Source organism: Ictalurus furcatus, chromosome 21 (assembly GCF_023375685.1).
Source record: "Ictalurus furcatus strain D&B chromosome 21, Billie_1.0, whole genome shotgun sequence".
NCBI classification, from domain to species: Eukaryota; Metazoa; Chordata; class Actinopteri; order Siluriformes; family Ictaluridae; genus Ictalurus; species Ictalurus furcatus.
Window position 1 is genome coordinate 8,472,860 of NC_071275.1, and position 13,172 is coordinate 8,486,031.

The window sequence follows — 13,172 nt, forward strand, 5'->3', positions numbered from 1 at the left end:
AAAGTAGTCAAATTTAACTGACATAATGGTAGCAACAATCAACTAACACTTGAAATGCATTTATTTATTTATTTATTTTTATTTTATTGCTTGCATTCGACTGCCGAAATGGACATCATAGCACATAAGAATATCTTGAAGGTATACAAATGTATCTAGTATTCCCTATTATAAGATGACAATTAACCACATATAAGATTATTAGCCCTAATTCTAGACATTTTACTCATTTCAAGCTTGGAAAAGTTACTTCAAGCTTGTTCTATTGGCAGATCATTTAGCTAATCGTAAGCGCTTGTTTCTAGAAAGAATAAGAAAAGTTAAAGCTCAAAATCAATAAAAATGGCTGTTCTTCCAGGTTCTCTGCTTTCCTCCTACATCCCAAAAACCTGCTGATAGGTGGATTGGCTACGCTAAAGGTGTGAATGAGTGTGTGAATGTGTGTACATGGTGCCCTATGATGGACTGTAATTTTGTGTATCAAAATTCCCACCTCATGCCCAGTCTTCCCGGGATAGACTCCAGATCCACCAACCCTGACCAGGATAAAGCTTACTGAAGATGGACGATTGCATGAAGGAAGGAAGGTATGCTTTTCACAATCACATGATCTTCAGACAAATCTGATAGCTAAGTATGAATGTATTTCTAAAAGGACATCAGTCTAGACACACACACACACACACACACACACACACACACACACACACACATACATAAACACGTGTTAGTTCTGCTCAGAATAATGATTAATGGACAGGCAGCAGTTCTCCCGCCTGCTTTGATGCCTCCTAGTGTCTTTTTTTGGATATTATTTCTCTTGAGAAAGCTTGCCAGGGGTGTAGGTGTGGATCCTGAATCACTCATGAGTTCAACATGAGCAAGGTTGTAATTTTAGAAAGTGACGTGTGTGTGTGTGTGTGTTTTCCCCCATTCTTCCTCTTCTTCTTCTTCTTCTTCTTCTTCTTCTTCACGTGCGCAGTCGCGTTCCTTCATCAACTGTTCCCGTATTTCGGAATTACGCAGAGGAAGTTCAGGGGGGGGGGGGGGGGGGGGCAAGAAAAACTGCGTCCAGTTTGAATCAAATCGAGTCTATGGATATTGATACTGTATACTGCAGTATGTTTGTCAGTTGGATTGTATGTGCTGTAAAATGCAAGAAGAGTATGCATTTAGGATCAGCATGTTGGGTTCTAATGGAAATGTCATGCGTTTCTAGGAATAGCGCCGACGGGACAAACTCCAAAATGCCCAATTCACGTTTTGCAAGTAAAAAATGCGATTTGGAAAGAGTGTAGATTGCTTGGTCCTTGATCTAGCTGCCAATAAACTCTACCCTAAATACTATTTAATCCGTAGTGTCTCAGTGTCAGCGCGCAAAGACTCAAATATCCTCCAAACGCGCAAAACGCCTCACCAAACAAATAAAGCATGATCATGATCTCAATAGTTAGGAAATGTTTCAATAATAATAATAATAATAATCTGCAAGCAATGTTCCATTCCTTTCTCATCTCCTTGCTCTTAAATCTCTCCTAGCACACTAGCACAGCCTGTACCCGGTGCCAACATGGCAAAAAAAAAGCCAAGACAAACGCCAAAAACAGCGTGTTCCGACGAATACTAATCTTGCTGCATAGCTAAAGGGTTCAAAATGCCTAAAGTTGAATACGCAACAATATGAGACGTCATATAACGTTCATAACGCTACATGAACGGCGCATGCTTTCCAGTAACATCATATGCATCAGTCATCTCATTCAGAAATAATAAACGAGGCTGTGTGTGTTTGGGTTTTGTTTCTTGACTTATCTGTCGGTGCGAAATTGTTCACACATAGGCTACAATACACACATGCGTGCACGCACACATGCGCGCGTCCATGCGCAAACACACATACACACACGCGCACACGCAAAGACACACGGACATCAGTCACTCACCGAAGGCTAAATCCAGCAGATCGGCGCACAAGAGAAAACACAGCGACAGGACGCTCATCTTCCCCATGTTCTGTCATAAATTCCTAACTCCATTGGCGTTTTACATCACGGCCCGACTCTGCTGCTGTCCGCGTGCTCCGTTGTACCGATCCAGAGGCGCGCGGGCGGCTACGGCTGCAACCCGAGCGCTCATCACGCGCTCCAACTTAAACCGGGAGGTGGGGGTGGAGAAGAGAAGAGAAGCGAAAAGAAGAGAAGGAAGCTAAAACGGGAAGTTCAAATAACATGCGAATGAAGAACAGTGAGGGAGGGGGACGGGGGGACGGGAAAGATGATGTACAGAAGAGAAACAGCTCCCTCCCGGTCGAGCGGATGGGGATTAAAAAATAAATTCGGATGAGAATATGCGCTCGAGTCGCTGCTCTCTCTCCCTCTCCTCAGGAGCCCCCCTCCTCCCTCCCCCCAGTATAACTGTACAGGGATCCTACTGCTCATCATACTATAGAGTCTATTCCATAATATATAGTCTAATTAATGGCACCCTTCCTGAAATATTTCAGCTGAAACATACATCATGCAAGACATTACTAAGTTTAAACCCAATATTTGAGGATGTAAACCCTAAAAACAAAACCACCCCTGAGCATCTTCCTGTAATAACTGACAAGTTCACAGTTCTATACTGTATGGTCAAAATCTTGTGGACACCTGATTATGTGACACCTGTAATGTGTCACTTGTATGTGAGTATGTAAAATTATGTGACACCTATAGGTATGTGGGTCTTCCTCAAAATGTTGCCACAAATGTAGCTTATAGAACGTCTTTATATGCTATAGCATTAATACGATTTCTCTCCACTGGAACTAAGAGGCCCAAGCCTGTTCCAGCATGGCAATGCCAGTGTGCACAAAGCGAGCTCCATGAAGACATGGTTTGCCAAGGTTGCAATGGATGATCTCGAGCGTCCTGCACAGAGCCCTGGCCTCAACCTCACTTGAATGCCTTTGGGATGAACTGGAACGATGACTGCACAACAGGCCTCCTCGTACTGACATCAGTGCTCTAATGCTGTCAATAATACTGTGGTGGTTAAATTAACAATAATCCTCACAGCCATGCTCTGAGATCTAGTGGAAAGCCTTCCCAGAAGAGTGGAACCTGGAACGGGATGATCAACAAACACATATGGGTGTGATTGGTCATATACAGTAATGTGTGTGTGTGTGTGTGTGTGTGTGTGTCTGTGTGTGTATGTGTGTGTGTGTGTGTGTGTGTGTGTCTGTGTGTTATTTTGTGCTTTTGGAAATCCACACACATTCTGTACAGCATTTTGGGTTAGCTGAGAAGAAAAAATTTGTGTCTTGCAGTCTTAGGGTTGTACTTAATGGATGGTTGAGGTCATCATCTTGGTAAAAGGTCATTGTATGGATGGATGAGTTGTAACCTCCTGACAGAGGCAGCCAGGTTTTTAGGCTATAAAATGCTTGCACTAATTCATATTTACAGTACTAAACTATGCTACCTAATCCCCCCATTAAAGGCTATCTGCAGTAATGTGAACATTACCATCCATTGTAGGGGTGTTTAAATATGTAATTTACTACATAATATGGATATCGAACAATTGAAAACACAACACAGTTTTATCAGAAAAATCTTTGTTATATATGGGTGTGCAACAGTTATTAGCACCCTTTTAGTCAATACTTTGTGCTACCTCCCTTTGCCAAGATAACAGCTCACAGTCTTCTCCTGTAATGCCTCATGAGGTTGGAGAATACATAGCAAGATATCTGAGACCATTCCTCCATACAGAATCTCTCCAGATCCTTCACATTTCAAGGTCCATGCTGGTGGAGTCTCCTCTTCAGTTCACTCCACAGGTTTTCTATGGGTTTCAAGTCAGGGTACTGGGATGAACATGGCAGGATCTTGATTTTGTGGTCAGTAAACCGATGTTGATGTATGTTTTGGATCATTGTCCTGCTGGAAGATCCAACCACTGCCCATTTTAAGCTTTCTGTCAGAGGCAGTTAAGTTTTCAATTAATATCTGTTGATATTTGATAGTCCATGATGGCATGTATCCTAACAAAATGTCCAGATCCTCTGGCAGAAAAACAGCGTCAAAACATTAAAGAGCCACCACCATATTTAACCGTGGGCATGAGGTACTTTTCCATATGGCTACCGCTCTGTGTGCACCAAAACCACCTCTGGTGTTTATTGCCAAAAAGCTCTATTTTGGTTTCATCTGACCATAGAACTCGATCCCATTTGAAGTTCCTGTAGTATCTGGCAAGCTGAAGACGCTTGAGTTTGTTTTTGGATGAGAATAGAGACTTTTTTCCTTAAAACCCTTCCAAACAACTTGTGGTATGTAGGTGACTTCAGATACTTCAGATACTGTACTTTTGGAGACTTTCTGACCCCAAGATGCAACTAACTTCTGCAATTCTCCAGCTGTGATCCTTGCTGATTTTTTTGGCATCTTGAACCATCCTCTTCACAGAGAGTTGAGGCGATATAGACACACGTCCAATTCCAGGTTGATTCATAACATTTCCAGTTGACTGGAACTTCTTAATTATTGCCCTGATGGTGGAAATGGGCATTTTCAATGCTTGTGCTATTTACTTATAGCCACTTTACATTTTGTGAAGCTCAACAACCTTTTCCCACACATCACAGCTATATTCCTTGATCTAACCCATTGTTATGAATGACTAAGGGAATTTGACCTATGTGTTACCTCATATTTATACCCCTGTGAAACAGTAAGTCATCGTTGAACAATTTCCTGTGCCTAGTCACCTAGGTGTACTAAAAAAAATTTTAAATATCAATGGGAATATATTTAAAATATATTTTTCCCATATGAATTCATAGGGACGCAAATAATTGTTGCACACCTATATTTAACAAAGATATATTTCTTTTGATAAACTTGTTTTTAAAACTTTTAAAACTTGTTTGATAAACGTGTTTTGTTTGCAATTGTTTGATATCCATGAGAGCAGAATATATTCGTGAGTTTTCTAACAAAAGAGCAAAAGGTTAAACAATAAAGACATATTTTCAGCCTTCTTTACTCATATTTACCAAGGGTGCCAATATTAGTAGAGGGCACTGTATGTGATTTTTTTTCATGTCTTTTTGTGGTCTTAATTGAGGTCTGTCCCCTTCCAAACCACTCTCCCCCATAATTTGCACTCTTCCCAACCCTGATTCTCTCTTTCTCTCCCCAGTCTCTCTTTTGATCACTCTCTCTTTACTGCACATGATTTTCCTTAATCCAACCCTGGCTCTAAAGCCTTCGCCTCTAATTCTGTCCACTAAGCTGATTTATTTCTGTGGGATTTTGTTTTTATTCCCCTCCATGCTGAAAAGGTTTTTAAAGATCATTATGAGCATATAACCACATACATGCTGCTTCTTACATGCTGTTAACCACAAGCAACCAAGGAAATCAAGTGTTTAAAGTCACAATGAACACTGAATACAGTACAAATGTATCAGGTTTACATAATACTGTCTGTGTGTGTAGTAAGAGCTGGAAACTGTGACAAATTATAATATGAAGACAGCCAAAAAAATGTAAGAATGTATATTTCTGACTGAAATGTGTGTGTGTGTACATACATACATACATACATACATACATATATACATACAGTGAGGGAAAAAAGTATTTGATCCCCTGCTGATTTTGTATGTTTGCCCACTGACAAAGAAATGATCATTCTATAATTTTAATGGTAGATTTATTTGAACAGTGAGAGACAGAATAACAACAAAAAAAATCCAGAAACACGCATGTCAAAAATGTTATAAATTGATTTGCATTTTAATGAGGGAAATATGTATTTGACCCCTCTGCAAAACATGACTTAGTACTTGGTGGCAAAACCCTTGTTGGCAATCACAGAGGTCAGACGTTTCTTGTAGTTGGCCACCAGGTTTGCACACATCTCAGGAGGGATTTTGTCCCACTCCTCTTTGCAGATCTTCTCCAAGTCATTAAGGTTTCGAGGCTGACGTTTGGCAACTCAAACCTTCAGCTCCCTCCACAGATTTTCTATGGGATTAAGGTCTGGAGACTGGCTAGGCCACTCCAGGACATTAATGTACTTCTTCTTGAGCCACTCCTTTGTTGCCTTGGCCGTGTGTTTTGGGTCATTGTAATGCTGGAATACCCATCCACGACCCATTTTCAATGCCCTGGCTGAGGGAAGGAGGTTCTCACCCAAGATTTGATGGTACATGGCCCCATCCATCGTCCCTTTGATGCGGTGAAGTTGTCCTGTCCCCTTAGCAGAAAAAACACCCCCAAAGCATAATGTTTCCACCTCCATGTTTGACGGTGGGGATGGTGTTCTTGGGGTCATAGGCAGCGTTCCTCCTCCTCCAAACACAGCGAGTTGAGTTGATGCCAAAGAGCTCCATTTTGGTCTCATCTGACCACAACACTTTCACCCAGTTGTCCTCTGAATCATTCAGATGTTCATTGGCAAACTTCAGACGGGCATGTATATGTGCTTTCTTGAGCAGGGGGACCTTGCGAGCGCTGCAGGATTTCAGTCCTTCACAGCGTAGTATGTTACCAATTGTTTTCTTGGTGACTACGGTCCAAGCTGCCTTGAGATCATTGACAAGATCCTCCCGTGTAGTTCTGGGCTGATTCCTCACTGTTCTCATGATCATTGCAACTCCACGAGGTGAGATCTTGCATGGAGCCGCAGGCCGAGGGAGATTGACAGTTCTTTTGTGTTTCTTCCATTTGCGAATAATCGCACCAACTGTTGTCACCTTCTCACCAAGCTGCTTGGCAATGGTCTTGTAGCCCATTCCAGACTTGTGAAGGTCTACAATCTTGTCCCTGACATCCTTGGAGAGCTCTTTGGTCTTGGCCATGGTGGAAAGTTTGGAATCTGATTGATTGATTGCTTCTGTGGACAGGTGTCTTTTATACAGGTGACAAGCTGAGATTAGGAGCACTCCCTTTAAGAGTGTGCTCCTAATCTCAGCTCATTACCTGTATAAAAGACACCTGGGAGCCAGAAATCTTTCTGATTGAGAGGGGGTCAAATACTTATTTCCCTCATTAAAATGCAAATCAATTTATAACATTTTTGACATGCGTTTTTCTGGATTTTCTTGTTGTTATTCTGTCTCTCACTGGTCACAGAGATCACACTTTTCCCTATTCTGATGTTTGATGTGAACATTAACTGAAGTTCTTGACCTGGATCTGTGTGATTTTATGGATTGTGCTGCTGCCAGATGATTGGATAACTGCATGGATTGCTAATTGGATAACTGCATGAGTGTGCAGGGCTACAGGTGTTCCTATTAAAAAGGTAGGTGGGTGTAGGTTAGTCTGGGCCTTATGGAGACCTAATTCACAATATTATTACAATCTATTATAATGACACACATAATGCACAATGTAGGGAGACTTTTGAGACACATTGTATTATGGGAGGTGGGCCAATAATCCAATAATATGTCCAAAGCAACAGATGGGCTGTAGTAAGTAAGGCTTTTTGTGTATGTGTGTGTGTGTGTGTATATATATATATATATATATATATATGTGTGTGTATATATGTATGTACAGTATCGATCTGTCTATCTATCTATCTATCCATCTATCTGTCTATCTATCTATCTATTGTGAGTTGTCAAAAACAAAAAATAATATTTTCTAGGATCTATCTTCTGAATCTCTGGTTTCATGGACATTTTGTAATAATTTTTTTTGCCTTCAGGTGCTAAACTGTAGGAGTGAGTTCAATTTATGTGTAAACAGTTCAATTTATGTGTAATTATCTGGAGTTCTCAACATGAAAATGTTATTAAAACAAGCTCCCAATATTGCTATTTCTGTCCTAAGGGGTTAATTAACACTTCATGGATGGCCAGACCGTAAGTTTTCATTTTTCTTCGCTATTCAAATGTTAGCTTCAAATGATATGAACATATGATCTATCTCTTTCCTTTATTGTGTATCTTTATAAAGATACACAATACTATAAAAACACTCATTTACACTAGGAAGATGTGCATTTTCTGGTTTCCTCTTGTTGAAACTAGTCTGCTAGTTAGAGTTCTCTGAACATCCACTTCACTCGGTTTAATTAAGTATCTTAATAGCGTTAGTTTAATCTTAGCATAATTTAAATGCACAAATTGTCTATTAAATTACTAATAGAAATCTATCCACATGAAATATACCGACTAACTCATGTGATTTAGCGAGTAGCCTGGTGTTGACCATTTCATTTTGCTACAGTAAGTACACCGGCGACCTTCAACAAAATACCTATTTTTAGGAAAGAAGTTCAACATACAGTAAAGAATGAAGGGCACGTAAAAGTCCAGGCTTTATTTCCTAATTGGTGTGATCATCAAGATGAGATGACTCAAACATTTTAAAACAATAAAGGGGAAAAAAAATCAGATTTGAATGATCATGGAACGTATGAAAGAGTGCTTGTTGAATCTGGTGTTGTGTGATGGTGTATACACACACACACACACACACACACACACACACTATATAGAGTATACAGTATTGATATTATTCATTGAAGCTGAACTGCATCAATGAACTTATTTTCATACACAGCACAGAAGCCTGTCTTAGGGCACAACTGTGATTGTCCTCAGGCAAGAGCTGAATCGATGTAAAACAATACACATGGATCACACACACAAAGCACACACACGACTGCGTTATATATTTATATAGTAAACACTATGACTAGAGGTCAGTGTCAGTCATGGCTCCAGTGTCAGTCATGGCCAGCTCTTCTACAAGCACATTCAAAGAAAGTAAAATAGTCTATTACTGTATCTTTTATATGCATTTCACAGAGTTACAATTTTTTTTCCGCCTGTTTATTTACTATATTTTAATTAGAACAGTGTATATGCTGTTAGCTAGTTAAAACATATACAGTAGATGCATATACAAACATTTGGCTAATGTAGTGCTAATAGGTAACTAGAAAAGAAGTCTCACACTTGGTAGATTCCTTGATGTGAATTGTTCTGTGTTCTTTGTGTATTTTGTTAATCGGGCCATTCTTTTGCCTAGCTAACTAGCGAATACAGTATAAGCTAGCTTGCTAGCTTCCCATTTGGGGTGAATTCCCTCGCTATGCTCCCACTGTTTCCTGGATAATCTCTGGATAAACCGTAGTTACTGAAAAGAAATTATAAATCAAAAAGGGTTCCAAAAGTGGTATGGACTATTCCATCCATCCATCCATTTTCCATACTGGCCACAGGGGTGCCTGGAGCCTATCCCAGGGAACTTGGGGCACACCCCAGGCGGTGCTAACCCACTGCAGGGAACAATTACACTCACACACTATGGGCAATTTGGAAATGCCAATAGGCCTACAGCGGATGTCTTTTGAGTGGGGGAGGAAACCAGAGTACCCTGAGGAAGCCCCCAATGCATGGGGAGAACATGCACTCCGAACTCCGCACACACAGGGCGCAGGTGGGATTCAAACCCCCAATCCCATAGGTGTGAGGCAAACATGCTACATCACTCATTTGCAAACATGCAATCATCACTCATCCACTGTGACCCCTCCATGGACTATTCCATGGCTATGGGATTGTTAGAGGTAGAAGAGTGGTACAATATTTTACACATCCATAATCCACTATTCCCACAATTTAGTTGGCAATTTCCATACATAGTCTCCTACTTGTTACATATTTGTGAGTTGTAAAAGTTGTAAAAAAAAACAAGTCGCAAAAGTTAAGGTTAGGATTAGGGTGGCGTTAACTTTGTTAGCTTTGCTTGCAATTTAAATCCAAGCTTGATACCTTCATTAATTCAGATTTCTTCACCCTTATTATCTAGACCTCTTCCAATCTTCCAAACCCTGGCATAACATGTGTCCTTGGCAATCTGATCGTAAGTGGACAGCGCTAAGTACAGGTGCGAACAGGGTCCAGGTTGTCTCGGAAACACCCTGAGATTCGATCACTCAAACCCCCTTCATATAGGATGCATATGAGCACATAAGATTTGTAGTGTACACATCAAAGTGTCTCGATACATCCCGGACAACCACGAAGGACCAAATAATCGACTGCAACATTGCCCTAGTCAGAAAATGCGTAATCGTCACGAGACGATTTGTTTGGAAATCATATTGAACAGTAGAGTTCTCCATAACTAGGCTAATGGATACAGGCGTAGCTTCTTATCTTGTTTCATCCTATCTTTTGTCGACTCATGAGATATGCGGATTGGCAGCAGAATTTCAACTTGAAAGCAGACGTAGCGGAAGACCAACGTAATAAATGTGCACAGCACCCTTCCTCCAGCGGAAATGATGTGCGAAATTCGATCACAAGTGGCCACTGGAGACGCATTCAAAATGGCAGATTTAAACGGCTGTCCTCTTGTGATCAGATCACTTTAGACGGATGTTAATACCACATGTAAATAGGGATTTAGTTGGGACTCAGTTGGTAGTATGCATGTTTGCGCACCGGTGAATCGATCCGAACATGTCTTCCAAACTGTTCAACAGGGAAAGAAAAGAAAGAGCGCTCTCAAAAATGACCACCTAGGCAATGTAACTGCTCTATAGGAGACAAAGCGGCTGTTCTGCTTTCTTGGCTGTGACCTGCAGAACTAATGCGTGATTGCACATCTCCCGAGGGTAGCATCAACAACAATTTATCGAAGCAACGGGGCCCGAAATGTTTCTGTCCATATAGCACCTGGCTTGAACGACGAACAAAAAAAAAGATCTCTCCAGTCTCTTTGGAGGAAAAGTCTATCTAATACAGCTGTCATGGGTGGTCTGGCCTCTGTCCTTTTTCCTCCGAGTAGACGTTAAGTATCTGAGAGCGAGCTTCTCGGTTCAGCGAACCCTAAACGGGATTTACACCCTGATTTCTTGGCTAACTGACAGCCGAGTCGAGACGTTGAGACAGAAAGACGCATAGGGGCAATCCTGTTGTCTTTCTCTTCCCTCATACTGCTGTCTTGTTTGCTACGAAGTAATAACTCGTAAATGAATTCTGAATGTAGGAACGTTCACACACCTAGAGGATATCATGAATAAATCCTCCTGAGCCACATCAAAACACTCCCTGATTCTGTTTTAATGTTTTGTTGACTTTCAGATGTTCCCCTTGCTCTTTTATTAATGTTGGATCTGCAGGGTAAACAGGGTTATGAAATGCGTGGAATGCAAAATAATCTGATGACACATCATTTTTTTAAAACATACAGTATACTGTCAGATTTTGCCACTAAAAGCTTCCGTGTAAGTAGGAGCAGAACTCCTGTGACGCAGCTTGTGCATTCCTCCTCACACAAGGTGTGTGTGTGTACATGTGTGTGTGTGTGTTAGTAGGTGTGTATATGCATTGTTCGATGCACAACGATTGCCAGCAAGGGCTTTCAAAGCTTCCATCCAGCCGAGTGTGCCTTACGCAGCGTGTGTCTCACAAACAAACACATAATCCAATGTGTAAATGAGGTCTCCAACATGATGCCTGTGTTCTCATTGCTTTCCACAACAGCTTCTCAGTCCGGAAACAATCAATCAAAGAATTATGTGTAAAAAAAAAAGTCTGAAGCAATTGGCTGAGCAATTATAATGAGTACATTTGATTTTTTTTTTTTAATAAAAAAAAAACAAGTTCCGTGGAAGACGCCTGCGTTGTTTAGCACTTGTAACTTTTTTTTTTTTTAATGTACAGTATTTGTCATAGTTAATGGATTTCATGACCATCAGGTATGGGACGTGTTGTAATCGGAAACTAATGGCCCAACATGACGTGGAGTCACTATCACTAATCAGAACCTGATTATTTTCTTATAAGAGGACATCCTGAAGTGTTTCATTACTCATTGTTTACAATTACTATTCATAAAGTAACAGTAACAAGTTAGTTCCTGTTATCACTTGTGCAAAAGCAGCTATCAATTCCAGTCATTCCCTCACCAGATTCTCTCACTTGAACTTAATACAGTGAGGGAAAAAATTATTTGATCCCCTGCTGATTTTGTACGTTTGCCCACTGACAAAGAAATGATCAGTCTATAATTTTAATGGTAGATTTATTTGAACAGTGAGAGACAGAATAACAAAAAAAAAAAATCCAGAAAAACGCATGTCAAAAATGTTATAAATTGATTTGCATTTTAATGAGGGAAATATGTATTTGACCCCTCTGCAAAACATGACTTAGTACTTGGTGGCAAAACCCTTGTTGGCAATCACAGAGGTCAGACGTTTCTTGTAGTTGGCCACCAGGTTTGCACACATCTCAGGAGGGATTTTGTCCCACTCCTCTTTGCAGATCTTCTCCAAGTCATTAAGGTTTCGAGGCTGACGTTTGGCAACTCGAACCTTCAGCTCCCTCCACAGATTTTCTATGGGACTGGCTAGGCCACTCCAGGACCTTAATGTGCTTCTTCTTGAGCCACTCCTTTGTTGCCTTGGCCGTGTGTTTTGGGTCATTGTAATGCTGGAATACCCATCCACGACCCATTTTCAATGCCCTGGCTGAGGGAAGGAGGTTCTCACCCAAGATTTGATGGTACATGGCCCCGTCCATCGTCCCTTTGATGCGGTGAAGTTGTCCTGTCCCCTTAGCAGAAAAAACACCCCCAAAGCATAATGTTTCCACCTCCATGTTTGACGGTGGGGATGGTGTTCTTGGGGTCATAGGCAGCGTTCCTCCTCCTCCAAACACAGCGAGTTGAGTTGATGCCAAAGAGCTCCATTTTGGTCTCATCTGACCACAACACTTTCACCCAGTTGTCCTCTGAATCATTCAGATGTTCATTGGCAAACTTCAGACGGGCATGTATATGTGCTTTCTTGAGCAGGGGGACCTTGCGGGCACTGCAGGATTTCAGTCCTTCACGGCGTAGTATGTTACCAATTGTTTTCTTGGTGACTATGGTCCAAGCTGCCTTGAGATCATTGACAATATCCTCCCGTGTAGTTCTGGGCTGATTCCTCACTGTTCTCATGATCATTGCAACTCCACGAGGTGAGATCTTGCATGGAGCCCCAGGCCGAGGGAGATTGACAGTTCTTTTGTGTTTCTTCCATTTGCGAATAATCGCACCAACTGTTGTCACCTTCTCACCAAGCTGCTTGGCAATGGTCTTGTAGCCCATTCCAGACTTGTGAAGGTCTACAATCTTGTCCCTGACATCCTTGGAGAG

General features: G+C 41.2%; 1 protein-coding gene across 2 annotated transcripts in view; it reads right to left on the reverse strand.

The window, feature by feature from the left end:
* Positions 1-2,195, reverse strand: part of igsf21a (immunoglobin superfamily, member 21a) — a 275,022-nt gene extending 272,827 nt beyond the window's left edge. The window contains exon 1 of one of the 2 annotated variants that reach the window (XM_053652843.1): positions 1,944-2,191. In XM_053652843.1, coding sequence (XP_053508818.1) covers positions 1,944-2,010 — 67 coding nt within the window. In that variant the 5' untranslated portion in view covers positions 2,011-2,191. Of the gene's footprint in view, positions 1-1,943 lie in introns of both variants that reach the window. The other variant, XM_053652842.1, reaches the window with a different exon arrangement.
* Between the last annotated feature and the right edge of the window lie 10,977 nt (positions 2,196-13,172).